The sequence below is a fragment of the Hyperolius riggenbachi genome, chromosome 1 (genome assembly GCF_040937935.1).
Source record: "Hyperolius riggenbachi isolate aHypRig1 chromosome 1, aHypRig1.pri, whole genome shotgun sequence".
Lineage (NCBI taxonomy): Eukaryota > Metazoa > Chordata > Amphibia > Anura > Hyperoliidae > Hyperolius > Hyperolius riggenbachi.
In genome coordinates, this window is record NC_090646.1 from 355,830,779 (window position 1) to 355,845,031 (window position 14,253).

General features: G+C 46.9%; 1 protein-coding gene across 3 annotated transcripts in view; it reads right to left on the reverse strand.

The window, feature by feature from the left end:
- The window catches only part of GATAD2A (GATA zinc finger domain containing 2A), a 160,867-nt gene extending 150,383 nt beyond the window's left edge, over positions 1-10,484 (reverse strand). Inside the window, exon 1 of one of the 3 annotated variants that reach the window (XM_068234179.1) lies at positions 10,036-10,484. Coding sequence is in view for 1 of the 3 variants with exons in the window: in XM_068234177.1 (XP_068090278.1) it covers positions 9,956-9,958 (3 nt within the window). In the remaining 2 variants the exon portion in view is untranslated. Of the gene's footprint in view, positions 1-4,442; positions 4,500-9,955 lie in introns of those variants that run through there. The other 2 variants (XM_068234177.1, XM_068234181.1) reach the window with 2 other exon arrangements.
- Between the last annotated feature and the right edge of the window lie 3,769 nt (positions 10,485-14,253).

Genomic DNA, 14,253 nt, shown 5'->3' on the forward strand with positions numbered 1-14,253 from the left:
AGCGGAACTGTAGATATAAAATAAACACATTGCATCCTGTCCCGCGCCGCTCCTCAATGAGCCTCCGTTCTCCCGCGGCCAGCTACTTTCGGTTTCGCCGCTGGGCCACTGCGCTGCTCTGGCCACGCGTATCCTTTCTTCACGGTCCCCGCTATTGCAGAGGGGAACGTGAAGAAAGGATACGCTTCGCAGGGCTGCGCTGGCCTCGACTTACAAGTCGAGGTACGGGGCCGAGCGGCGGCGGGGGAACAGAGACTCGTGGAGATTCGGCGCAGGACAGGACAGCTGCTGGGGGCTTGGGGAAGCCCAAGGTAAGTGAAACAAAGTGTTTATTTTATATCTACAGTTCCACTTTAACACTCATCTACAAATATCTGAGCAATGGCTGCCAACACTGAAGTAAAATACCGTACTCTCTAAACATTTATTACAATCCATAGTGCTGATGGCCACTGGGCTTGAAATCAAAGTTCTTTGTTTCAGTACACCTAACAGTATTTCCTATTCCCCATGAGCAATCAGATGCACAAAGCAGGAGGAGGTTTGAAATTTTCCACCCTTGTACTAAGTGACTGACAGCAATATGCACATTTTGAACTGCGTTATGCTCTGTAAACATGTGATAGTGTTGCCTGAAACAATCCTGTGTGTGACCTTTGGTTCGTAACACCTTTGGGTGACAGTTTATCCTCAATCAATGAACAGATGAACTGCTTGGCAATCAGCCAAGCAGCCTATTCTGTAATATGGCGAGGTCAGGAAAAGAACAAGCAGATGTTCTGCTGCAGCTCACAAAGGAATCACAACAGCAGTAAGAGTTATACTGTATCAAACTTAGCGGATTGCTGAAAGAGAATCTGTATTGTTAAAATCGCACAAAAGTAAACATACCAGTGCGTTAGGGGACATCTCCTATTACCCTCTGTCCCAATTTCGCCGCTCCCCGCCGCATTAAAAGTGGTTAAAAACTGTTTTTAAAAGTTTGTTTATAAACAAACAAAATGGCCACCAAAACAGGAAGTAGGTTGATGTACAGTATGTCCACACATAGAAAATACATTCATACACAAGCAGGTTGTATACACCCTTCCTTTTGAATCTCAAGAGATCATTTGTGTGTTTCTTTCCCCCTGCAGCTATCTTCCACTGAAGTGTCAGGCTGTTTCTTCCTGCAGAGTGCAGACAGCTCTGCCCGTATGTAATTCCTCAGTATGTGAAAGCCCAGCCAGCTCAGAGGAGGATTTATCCAGCTTGTAAAAGATAAGAGAGAAGAGAGAAGCTCCCCTAATATAAATAATACACAGGCAGTGTGCAGAGAGGGGCCTGGAGGGGGGAGATACATCACAGAACAACAACACTAAAGAACTTGGCAGCCTTCCAGACACAGGCTGACAAGTCTGACAAGAGAGAGATAAGTTGATTTATTACAGAGATGGTGATAGTAGAACGTGCTGCAGTAAGCCAGAACACATTAGAATAGCTTTTGGAACTTGTAGGATGATAGAAAACAGGATGCAATTTTTGTTACGGAGTCTCTTGAAGGGAGGGCCAATATTTTGGAGGATGCCTGTACTCATAGGAAATAATCACAACCATTCCTCAACAAAATTGGAGTTTCACTTAAAAATATCTAAAGCTACGTACACACTTTAGGCCCCTTTCTCACTAGCATGTTTTCATTGCATTACCAAGTTTTAAAGCAGGGTAATGCTAAAGCAATAAAAGTCTATGGGACATTTAATTCCTGATGCCATGCACCTGAACCATCCAATCTGACGCTAGGTCAACAGCGAGTTATGGCACAGCATCTGCGGTAACGCACACTTTGGCCTAGTGCACACCGGAGCGTTTCCGCTGCTGTTTGCGATCTGCTTGCGTGTGCGGATCCGCTAGGGTAATGTATTTCAATGGGCTGGTGCACACCAGAGCGGGAGGCGTTTTGCAGAAACGCATACTCCCGGGCTGCTGCAGATTTTGGATTGCGGATGCGTTTCTGCCTCAATGTTAAGTATAGGAAAACCGCAAACCGCTCTGAAAAACGGCACTTCAGAGCGGTTTGCCAGGCGTTTTTTTACAGTAGCTGTTCAGTAACAGCTTTACTGTAACAATACATGAAATCTACTATACCAAAACCGCTACACAAAACCGCAAAACGCTAGCTGAAACGCTGCAGAAAAATAAGAAAAAGCGTTTCAAAATCTGCTAGCGGTTTTTGGTGTGCACCAGGCCTGACTTGAAGTCATGTAGGCCAATAGTGCCACAGATATTTCAAACGGTTTTGTATTAGCATTGCGGTGCGCATGCGCGGAAACAAATTTTTTCAATACACTTGCTTGCATATTTCCGCCACAGGAAGTGAACGCTAGAGCAGGGGTCCTCTACCTTTTTCAGTCCGGGGACTGGTATCCAGACAGAACTTTTCTCTGGGGACCGAGTGGGGTTGGGGGGTTGCGGCAGCAACACTCCCCCCACACGATTTGGGGTGTATAGGTAGGTAGGCAGCAAGGTATAGGTGACCCCTGTATAGGGTATCTAGGTATAGCTGCCCCCAGTATAGGTAGCTAGTATTGTTGCCACTGTATAGAGAGTATAGTTGCCTCAGTATAGCTGTATGTGTGTATATCGCCGTTACCATGGGAACCACAGTCTTGCTTCCTTTCTCCTTACAGCAGCCGCGAGATGCGCTGCTGTAAAATAATATGTTGCATGGAGTGGGGGTGGGGGGGCGCACTGGGAATCTAAGGGTGCATACACACATCAGACCACAGTCTTTGGAAAATGAAAGATCACAGACCAATCTTACCACCCTTCATGTAGTATGAGAGCCATACCTACACAGTCTATTCTATTGAGCTGAACTCCCCATCAGATAAAAATCTTTGCAAGATGCTGCACACATTTAAAAGATCAGTATCTGCAAAAGATCCGTTCCTGCAAAATGCATTCATAGTCTATAATATCTGCAGATCCTCATACACACCTTGTTTAACAGACATTCATCTGCAGATCAGATCCACCAGTATGGATCTTCAGATCTGCAGATGATTGTCTGATCTGCAGATGAATGTCTGTTAAACAAGGTGTGTATGAGGATCTGCAGACATCATAGACTATGAATGCATTTTGCAGGAATGGATCTTTTGCAGCAACAGATCTTTTGCAGATACTGATCTTTTGAATGTGTACAGCATCTTGCAAAGATTTCTTTCATTTTCCAAAGACTATGGTCTGATGTGTGTATGCACCCTAAAAGAAGAAGCACCCCAGCCAGCTCATAAGGTAACAGGAGTGGCGGCCACAGGGGGAGGGGGAGCGAGAGGCTAGACCAGGAGAGATCAGCCCACTAACCAACAGTGGGCCGCGGACCGGGGGTTGGGGACCCCTGCGCAAGAGAGCATAATTTATGGTGCGTTTTGGAGCCAAGATTTACATTTTAAAGCTCATTTACGCAGGTAAGTATGAAGCTTCTTTTTTGAGGTGCGACGCAAACATCTGATCGCACTGCAATGAAAACGCTGGTTGCAGATGTAAAACCGGCCAAACGGATCACATGCTTTTCCATGCGTTCTCCTAGACATGACCATCACTAAGTATCAGCTCTTATGTATAAAACATAGCTCTTCATTCAATCTTCATTAAAAGACCATAAAAAAAGTGGATGTGTGCGGGGCTGCTACTCAGCAACAGCCCGCTGTTTCAGACCTCTCAGCCACAACAGATACACCTTATATGTGGACACCTGGCCTCTTGGAAACCATTGGTTTCCACAGTGAGCATGCAGTCTTTAATCAGGTCCTCTCGGGTGCCTCCTTCTGATTGGTCCAAGAAGCCAGGTGTCCATGTATAAGGTGTATCTGTGGTGTGTGGTATATCAGTGTGGGGCTCTCTGGCCTGAAACAGTGGGCTGTCACTGGGTAGAAGCCCCACACAGTATGTCATCTTTTTAATGAAGCTTTAATAAAGAGCTATGTTATACATAAAAGTTGATATTTTTTTTTCAGGTGCTGACCCACTTTGAAGACCACAAGCATGCAGCTAATCATCAGATTTTTGTCAGAAACAAAAACCATTTAAGGTGCCCATACATCAGACGATGCATGGGCAGATCAGCCAAGAGACAGAGCTCTCTGATGGAATCTAAGTTGGAGAGAGATCTGTTGCCTGCCCATGCACTGAAGGCCCATTGCCAATCGATTTCAGCATGAAATCTTTTGGTAATCGACCTTGTGACGCCGCCTCCCCAATGTAAAGTGTTCCCACTCTGTGCAGTATACTTTACCTGTCCGTGTCTGCTGCTAGCTCCGTCCACAATCCACATAAAAGTTATGGTAATAGACTAAACAAATGTATTTAACTTATCAATTTCCAAGCCACATACATTTGCGGATAATTAAGATCAGTTAAAAATTATAATCATCTGACTGACCATCCATCGCACTCACCTCTCCTACTCTGATGCGGTCTGCTCATTACTCCCACACGACATTCTCTACCACCTTCCAATTGGCAGAAGTGCTGTTCTCTTTCCGCATTGATGTCATCACAAGCATTACCTGTGGGATGTGCCAGCATAGGGGTCACAGAGTATCCCCCAAACAAATAAGACACCCAGAAGGCTGTTTAGGGACAGTAAAGCTGATCAGATGTACATACTCTCTCAAGTACACTCCCTGATGCATACTCTGCTTGGGGGAGAAGAATAGAAGGCAGACATTCTGCTGCATACTCTACACTTCAGTTCATAACTGGAGGAACATAAGCTCTTGTGGGATAAGCGATCAAGAAGAGGGGGGAAAAAACAAACAGAAAAAAAAAAAAAACACTGGTGTTAGGTCAAGCTGCCATCCAGTGTGCTTTCACTGCTATTGGGTAAAGCACTTTAGAAATGTTAAGGAGTAAGAGTGGCAGCAGAACCAAACCATGGTAAAGGCAGCCATACACTGGTCAATTGCCACCAGATCGACCAACAGATAGATCCCTCTCTGATCGTATCTTAAGAGGCCCATACACTGGTCGATTTCAGCCATCGACCGATTCTATAGAATCAATCGATCAGAAATCAATTCTTTCAAATCAGCCAATTGATCGATTTGATCTGACAGCTATGTTTATTTCCTTTTAAGCAATACCAGTTGCCTAGCAGCCCTGCTGATCCTCTGCCTCTAATACTATTAGCCATAGCCCCTGAACAAGCATGCAGCAGATCAGGTGTTTCAGACTTTAAAGTCAGATCTGACAAGACTAGCTGCATGCTTGTTTCTGGTGTTATTCAGATACTACTACAGAGAAATAGACCAGCAGGGCTGCCAGGCAACTGGTATTGATTAAAAGGAAATAAATATAGCAGCCTCCGTATACCTCTTACTTCAGTTTCCCTTTAAACAATACCAGTTGCCTGGCAGTCATACTGATCTTACTGGCTGCAATAGTGGCTGAATCACACACCTGAAACAAGCATGCAGCTAATCCAGTCCAATTTCAGTCAGAGCACTTGAAGCATGCTTGTTGAGGGGCTGTGGCTAAAAGTATTAGAGACACAGGATCAGCAAGGAGAGTCAGGCACAGTGGCGTAGCAATAGAGGTTGCAGAGGTAGTGCCCGCATCGGGGCCCTCTCTCAAGCACAATATTAGCTCTTTATTGGTCCTGTGCTGGTAATAATCACTTCTATAGATGCTTTAAATAGTAGTAATCAACAAGCTGTTTCCCATTCCCTTCTTGCACCTCTGACACTGTGGTTGCCATTGGCAGGTTTTGATGCGCCGTATCAATTGTTATGTATAGAGTGCTTTGGGGGCCCCATGTAAAACTTGCATCGGGGCCCACAGCTCCTTAGCTACGCCACTGGTCAGGCAACTGGTCTTATTTTAAAAGGAAAAATCCATATCCTCCTCAGTTTACTGATGGCTAACACGGTACAATACCCTATTGGTTCCTAGTTTAGGTTCCCTTTAAAGGAGTTGTCAGGAGAAATATAGTAAAATGAATGGTACTTACCGGGGGCTTCCTCCAGCCCCAAGCTCCCTGGACCTCCCTCGCCGCAGCTCTGCCCGCAGCCGTTCGCCGGAGCTCCGACCCAGGCCCCGGCGATGATGTCAGAGCGACCTGGAGGTCGTTCTGTACTGCGCCTGCGCGATCGGCGCTGTCAATCACCGCCACGTGGGGCGGAGCGGACTGCGCAAGCGCAGTAGTTCTGCACCTGCGCAGTTCGCTCCGGCCCACGTGGCGGTGATTGACAGTGCAGATCGCGCAGGCGCAGTACAAAGCGACCTCCAGGTCGCTCTGACGTCATCGCCGGGGACCGGGTCGGAGCTCCGGCGAACGGCTGCGGGCAGAGCTGCGGCGAGGGAGGTCCTGGGAGCTGGAGGAAGCCCCCGGTAAGTACCATTCATTTTACTATATTTCCCCTGACAACTCCTTTAAGGAGTCTAGCCCAAGCACCCCTTACTGAATTGGTGCTCACTGAACAGCCGAAGAAGAGCCGAGATTAGTCAGAGATAGAGCCCTTAAAGGGAGCCTGAAAAATTACATACATACATACCTTACCTGGGACTTCTACCAGCCCCCTGCAGCCTCCCTGTGCCCGCGCCATCACTCAAAGATCCAGTCCCACGCAGCACCCCACTTTCGTTACCGACTTACAAGTCGACAGCCATTGCGCGGGAGTCCTCATCCGTGCTCCTGTCACCAGGAGTGTCCTGCGCGGGCGCAGTAAGAGAAAGTCTACATAACCTGCGCAAGATGCTCCAGTCGACAGGTGAACGAACGAGGGCTCGCACAGTCGCAGTGGCCATCAACTGGCAGAAACAAAAGCGAGATGCGGCGGGGGACTGAAGGATCTTTGAGTGCTGGCAGAAGTCCCAGGTAAGTGAAGCTTTTTTTTTTCCCCAAGTGGACTCAGAGTGTCCTCTCTGCTCTAAAATATATGCAACAGTATAATAACGGTTAAAACAAACAACATTTGTTACAGCTGAAACAAAATCCTAAAATATATCTGCACTGTTTCTACTTCCAGATTCATGGAACCAGACATTGTTAACATCCTGAACTTTCAAATTAGCTTATCCACAGTGGCAGTCATGTGACACAGGGGAGAGGTCAAATCACAAACAACTTGTGATTAGACACAAATGAGATGGAATTAAACAGGCTGAACTCTCAAAATACATACAGGGTGCATTTCTCTATGTTTTCCTTCTGTCACGTGCAAGCATTCAGGTCTATTAAGATATTTCAGGTTCCCTATAACCATTATAGTCACAAACACACTACCAGTATATGCTGTTCAACCACCTGACATTTATTTAGTATCAAAAAGGTATTTTTCATTGATTCATTGATTAATCATAATGAAGCCTGTAAAAAGTTTTATATAGCACACCATAATAATGCACAATTTTACATTAAACGGGGTGTTGCCCCACTGTGTCTCAAACAGAAGGTCCTAAGGGACCGTGCACAGACCAGAAACAAGGTTGACCATATCACACCATCAACATGGGGAGAGGCGGGCACGGACACCTACAATGCCAAAAGATTAAAGCATCTAATATGCTAATTGCATGTCAAACGTGCCCGCATCACCCCATGCCCCAATACCAAAGTGGTCAACCACAATAAAAATGTGCCCCCCTATGCCCCCCCGCAAATCACAGCACCATGCCCTACATGCAGACCTCCACATCAATTTGCCAGCTAACGTGGGTCGTCACCCACAAAATCATCAACATGACACTTGAACATATAAGTGGCGTATGTGAAAAGAATGTGTCCCACTGCAGATCCAACTTTCAAAAAATGGCAAAAAATAAAGTTCCACATTCAGCATCGAAAAATCACTAAGTTTCTTCAAAAAGTCTTTTCAGACCGTTTAAGGCTGGTGCACCTAGCCAATTAGCTGTACTGTGAATTTATAGGCCTATGCAGACAAGATAGTTCAATATTTCAGCCAAGCCATATATTAGGACATCGGATTTTCCATGCATGTAATGCATATAAGCGTTGCAGATGTAGATGCCATATACGTTATTTCACATAGTTACCACCTCCTCTGTTGATGCGACATGCAGTGTCCGCATGGACGACTTTTCACCTGCCCATCTAACCGCAGTATCCACGATATATATTTGCGGGAGTATCAAACTCAGGGCCTCAAACTTGTATTTCACTGACCAAGCGGGAGTTCAGTCCTTGGAAATATACGCCATAATTTATGGCGTATATTTCCAAGGACTGAACTCCCGCTTGGTCGGTGAAATACAAGTTTGAGGCCCTGAGTTTGATACTCCCGCAAATATATATTGTGGATACTGCGGTTAGATGGGCAGGTGAAAAGTCGTCCATGCGGACACTGCATGTCGCATCAACAGAGGAGGTGGTAACTATGTGAAATAACGTATATGGCATCTACATCTGCAACACTTATATGCATTACATGCATGGAAAATCCGATGTCCTAATATATGGCTTGGCTGAAATATTGAACTATCTTGTCTGCATAGGCCTATAAATTCACAGTACAGCTAATTGGCTAGGTGCACCAGCCTTAAACGGTCTGAAAAGACTTTTTGAAGAAACTTAGTGATTTTTCGATGCTGAATGTGGAACTTTATTTTTTGCCATTTTTTGAAAGTTGGATCTGCAGTGGGACACATTCTTTTCACATACGCCACTTATATGTTCAAGTGTCATGTTGATGATTTTGTGGGTGACGACCCACGTTAGCTGGCAAATTGATGTGGAGGTCTGCATGTAGGGCATGGTGCTGTGATTTGCGGGGGGGCATAGGGGGGCTTTGGGGGGGCACATTTTTATTGTGGTTGACCACTTTGGTATTGGGGCATGGGGTGATGCGGGCACGTTTGACATGCAATTAGCATATTAGATGCTTTAATCTTTTGGCATTGTAGGTGTCCGTGCCCGCCTCTCCCCATGTTGATGGTGTGATATGGTCAACCTTGTTTCTGGTCTGTGCACGGTCCCTTAGGACCTTCTGTTTGAGACACAGTGGGGCAACACCCCGTTTAATGTAAAATTGTGCATTATTATGGTGTGCTATATAAAACTTTTTACAGGCTTCATTATGATTAATCGATGAATCAATGAAAAATACCTTTTTGATACTAAATAAATGTCAGGTGGTTGAACAGCATATACTGGTAGTGTGTTTGTGACTATTTTGGAATTTTTGACCAGTGCGTGTACCCACCTGTTTAGCACACCCTATTAATTACACTCTTTTGAGTAGTAGGTTTTTGTCCGTATAACCATTACACTGTCCAACCAATAGACACCAGGGAACTGTATTTTGTGGGGGGGGGGGTCGTCGAACATTAGACGCCAGGCAACTGTATGGGAGAGGGAGGGTGACCATTGGACACCAGGGAACTGTATAAGGGAGGAAGGTGGCCACAAGACATGAAGGTTAGCCTGCAACTTGGCCCCAGTGTTCAATTTCGGTCTACATGTATTGGAGTTTGACACCCCTGCTGTAGGTCAAGATCAACCAGAAAGTCAGTTTCCTCATCCACATAAAATTTGCATGTATGTTCAAATCTATCACAGCCCAATCAACCCAGTTTCAGGCACTACCTAATCTATACATCTAAGACCTTATTTGGTAAATCAGCACTTTAAGCTTTTAAAATGTCTAATTCCCATAAGTACTCAATAAAGAGGGTTACACACCAGTTTACGAAAGATACCCCAATGTCTCTGCTACAATACTTTCAATTGGTTGTTCACTCTTAAAACAGACTAGCTACACATAGTTCTCATAGAAAACGAATGTACTCTGCATGAAGACCTGCCCTGACCGAGCTAGCTACGCAGTGTTTCTCCGACCATACATCTGACCCCTGTGATCCCGGGCCGGACACACAGTATCCATTGTGATGAGATCAGTATGTTTGGTAGGCTGAGCTCGGATCCTTCGTTTACCACAAGCTTTCTGCTCACCATTCACTAGGGCAGCCGGGCAGCCGGGCAGGCCAGAGTGTATGTAGTGGAGAGGGCCGCTCACCCTCGCCAGTCCTCACCTCAGTACGGGGACCTGACTCCTCCCCCAAGTCCGACCGCAGCGAGGACGACTCGGTGCCTGTATCCGGGCTCCGAGCAGCCGCCTGGGCCACAGCAGCCAGGGTCGCTACGTGTCCTCAACCACCCGAAACTCCAAACGGAACTTTACAGGCTAGCGAACAGCAGGCTCCGGCCGAGCCGAAATTATCACTTTAAAGCCGGCTTCGCGGTTGCTAGGCAGACTACCGCACCGGCGCCACGCTTCCGTGTATCTGCTGCGTGACGGACAGAGGACTGGGCCAACCACAAGCTACTGGGAGCAGCTAAGACCATGGAGCTACAATACAGTACACTGGAAAGCACACTGGGCGGAGCTTCCGAAGCCGACATGGCGCCATCTCCGATTACAGTAGAATGTTCATGACTGAAATGCCTCATTGTGATGTCACCAGACAGCAGAAGAGGCTTCAGCCCGTGTTCTCCAGACCGTCTGTCACGCACCATGCAAGGGGTGGGGTTTCAACTGTCCTTATACGTCGTCCAATAAGAAAAATACCAGGCTCCGACAGTAGGCCAATGAGGACGAAGAGTGTGCGGATGCCTCGCGCTTACTCCAGTTAGTGGGCGGGAAAAGGATAATGACAATCGTAAGATAACGACTCTTCCCATAATCGTGACGTCAGGCAGAAGTTGGCGGTGATGTTACAGGGATTCGCAAACGGGGTGTCCCATAATGCACCCTGAGGGGGTGTGACGTGATGTGGGGATGCCGAAAGGAATGCTGTCCAAGCTGCGGACATTTTTATTGCGTAGCATCATCCGATTTCCCTTCATTCTATTTGGGTAAAGATCTTTTATACCGTAGCGCTGCAGAGTGATACATATCAGGATATTTTCCTCTTGTATGCGTTAGGCGTTCACGAATACATACAATACCGTCGTGTTAATTTGCGTACCGTTTCTTCAGGGAACATATATGACAAAATAGAGCGAGCTATTAATGTGTTATGGGTAGCCTTTACCAGGGTTTATATTTTTAATTACCTGACCTTTGTATACACTTGGTAAGGTCATTTTAGTGAATATTGTGTGCAAGCAGGGCCAGCTTTAGGTTTCACAACGCCCTGAGCAAAACTTGTCTTCTTTGGTGCCCTCTCACACCCCCTCCCCAATAGTTCAACTCTCAGATGAGTGAAAAATGCGCAAATTGGGGGCATATTCACTAAATAGTAATTACCTTTCCTACAAAGCGCACAGCAATTTTGCTGTTAGCTCTAGACCAGCTGCATAGTACAAGTTACACTAGTAACATTTACATTTCTGAAATAACTTTTCACCAACGTTGCACCAATACGTTACTGTTTACTGGCATAAGTAATGTCTGTGCAATGCATTATAATTTTTACACTATTTAGTGAATATGAGAGTGAAGCTACTGAGTAAGTAGAGATGCGAAGTTCGGATCTTTTCAATGATCCGGATGATTCGAATCGGATCATTGAAAAGATCCGGATCTTTGATCCGAATCTCGGATCATTTTACTACGGAAGCATTCGGGGGTGAAATGGCTAGCAGGACAGGTCTTTCCCTGCAGTGGGCAGAGAAGGGGAGGGGGGTGGACACACAGAGAAGGGGAGAAGATGGACAGAGGGCAGGGAGTGGACAGAGAAGGGAGGAGGGACGAGAGGAGAGCAGAAATGTTTGTTTGCACACAATATCCACATGCTGTAATCATATGCTTTACATATATTTCACCTATATGTTAATCTGTATACTTTGAATGCAAATGTCTCACAGTGAAAGAAAGCATTCCCCAAAGTATTCCCAGAAGTGAAGTGCAGCTGTTTAGCCTTCCTGGCGGTAAGCCCGAACTGAGTTCGGGCTATGCCGCCGGAAGGCACCGCTCAGGCCCCGCTGGGCCGATTTGCATAATTTTTTTTTTGCTGCACGCAGCTAGCACTTTGCTAGCTGCGTGCAGTGCCCGATCGCCGCCGCTACCCGCCGATCCGCCGCAATTCCTCTCGCCGCGGCCGCCCCCCCCCCCCCCAGACCCCGTGCGCTGCCTGGCCAATCAGTGCCAGGCAGCGCTATGGGGCAGATCGGAGTCCCCTCTGACGTCACGACGTCGATGACGTCGGTGACGTCATCCCGCCCGTCGCCATGGCGACGGGGGAAGCCCTCCAGGAGATCCCGTTCTTTGAACGGGATCTCCGGATCTCCGATCGCCGGCGGCGATCGGAGGGGCTGGGGGGATGCCGCTGAGCAGCGGCTATCATGTAGCGAGACTTTGTCTCGCTACATGAAAAAAAAAAAAAAAAATTTAAAAAAAAAGATTTGCTGCCCCCTGGCGATTTTTTTGCAAACCGCCAGGAGGGTTAGAGCAGTGCAGGAGGATCATATTGCACAGCAATCACAGTGCCTGCCCTGTCCTAGTCCAGCACGCTGCCTTACTGAGCTAAGCCAAAAGTTTCCAATTTGTTCACTGCACAACTACGGAACAGACAGCCTATAATGAGCAGCACATTATAGCCAGTATGTGTGCTCTACACATATCTGGCAGTGGCACCCATGTCCCCTCTCTCTCATCTACCTGTCCCTGCAAGCCTGGCTCCCCTCCAACAGAGCAATCCATCTCTGCTCTCCTTCCAGGACCCCACTGCCCGCTGAGAGGGGGGCGTGCCGCTCCTGGCCCTGCCCCCTTTGCGATCCGAATCACTCATTTTGATGATTTGGATGATTCGACTTACAAAAGGGATTCGGATCAAAGATCCGAATCGTTCATGATCCGGACAACACTACTGAGTAGGGATGATCAAAGATATGCAAATTCTTCCAAGTTGATGCACGTTATGCAAATTGTTATGTAAATATATGCAATTTGAAAATTGACCAGTCAATTTAAACCTGGGTTTAAATTGATTGGTCCATTTTCGAACAATATATTTTCATAAAAATTGGCATAATTTCAGAAGCATTTGCATCTCATTGATTGTCCCTAATACTGAGGATGCAAAGGGGTGGATAACAAGAGAGGTGAGGTTTCTTGGGGAAGAGAGTAAGGGCCCGTTTCCACTTGTGCGGTGCGGAATCGCCGCTGATTTCCCGCTGACGAAATCGCATGCGGGTGTGATTCCGCAAACGTATTTTACTGCGATTTCGCTTAGAAACTAATGTTAAATCACACAGGCAGTGACATGGTTAAAATCGCATACATACTAACCTATGCAAAATCGCGTGCGAAATCACGGTAAAATACAATTTCGCATAGGTTAGTATTTATGCAATTTTAACCAGGTCACTGCCTGTGTGATTTAACATTAGTTTGTATGCGAAATCGCGGTAAAATACGCATGCCAAAACCGCATGCGATTTCCCTATTAAATACATTAGCGGCGTTTCGCATAGCGGAGTGCGAATTCTGAGGGCTCTTCTGTGCAGATTTCTCCCGCACAGAAAAATGCTCAGGATTACTGACAAGTGGAAACAGGGCCATCCACTTGTATTGGCTATGCGAATACGCATGCGGATTCGCGATAGTGGAAACGGCCCTAAGGCTACTGAGAATGCAAGGTGGTTAAGACAGTGGGGGCTTACTTGATCTTATGGGGAGGGGGGTAAGGCTATTGAGCATGCAAGGGGGTGGGTAAGATGGAGGGAGGCTTACTGGGGGTCTAGAGGAAGAGTGATGGTACTGAGGATGCTGGGGGTGGGTAAAGAGATAGTGGGGGGGGGGGTGAGGCTAGTAAGTATCCAAGAGGGGCTTATTTAGGGGGGGGGGAGGTTACTGAGGGTGCTAGGGAGTAGAGAGGGGGCAAACTGAGGAGAGGGTGACCTACCTCTTCTGGCTGGATAGTGTACTGGGTAAGGGCTCTGCCTTTGACATGGGAGACCAAGGTTCGAATCCTGGCTAGGTCAAATACCTATTTAGTAAGGAGTTCAAAGCAAGACTCCCTAACACTGCAGGGTGGCCTCTTGAGCGCGTCCCAGTGGCTGCAGCTCTTGAGCGCTTTGAGTCCGACTGGAGAAAAGCGCTATACAAATGTTCGGATTATTATTATTAAATCACCTGCTCTGCTGGTCTCTTGGGTGTGTGTGGGACTTGTTCTGGTGCAGCCATTCATGCTGTGCTGGCCAATGGTGCTGGGAGAGAGGGCTGCATACAGGCACCCTCTCTGTACACCAGTTGGGGATGGGACTGTGTGGTGATCTGGGGGGCGGAGCTTTGTGCTGGTCTGGGG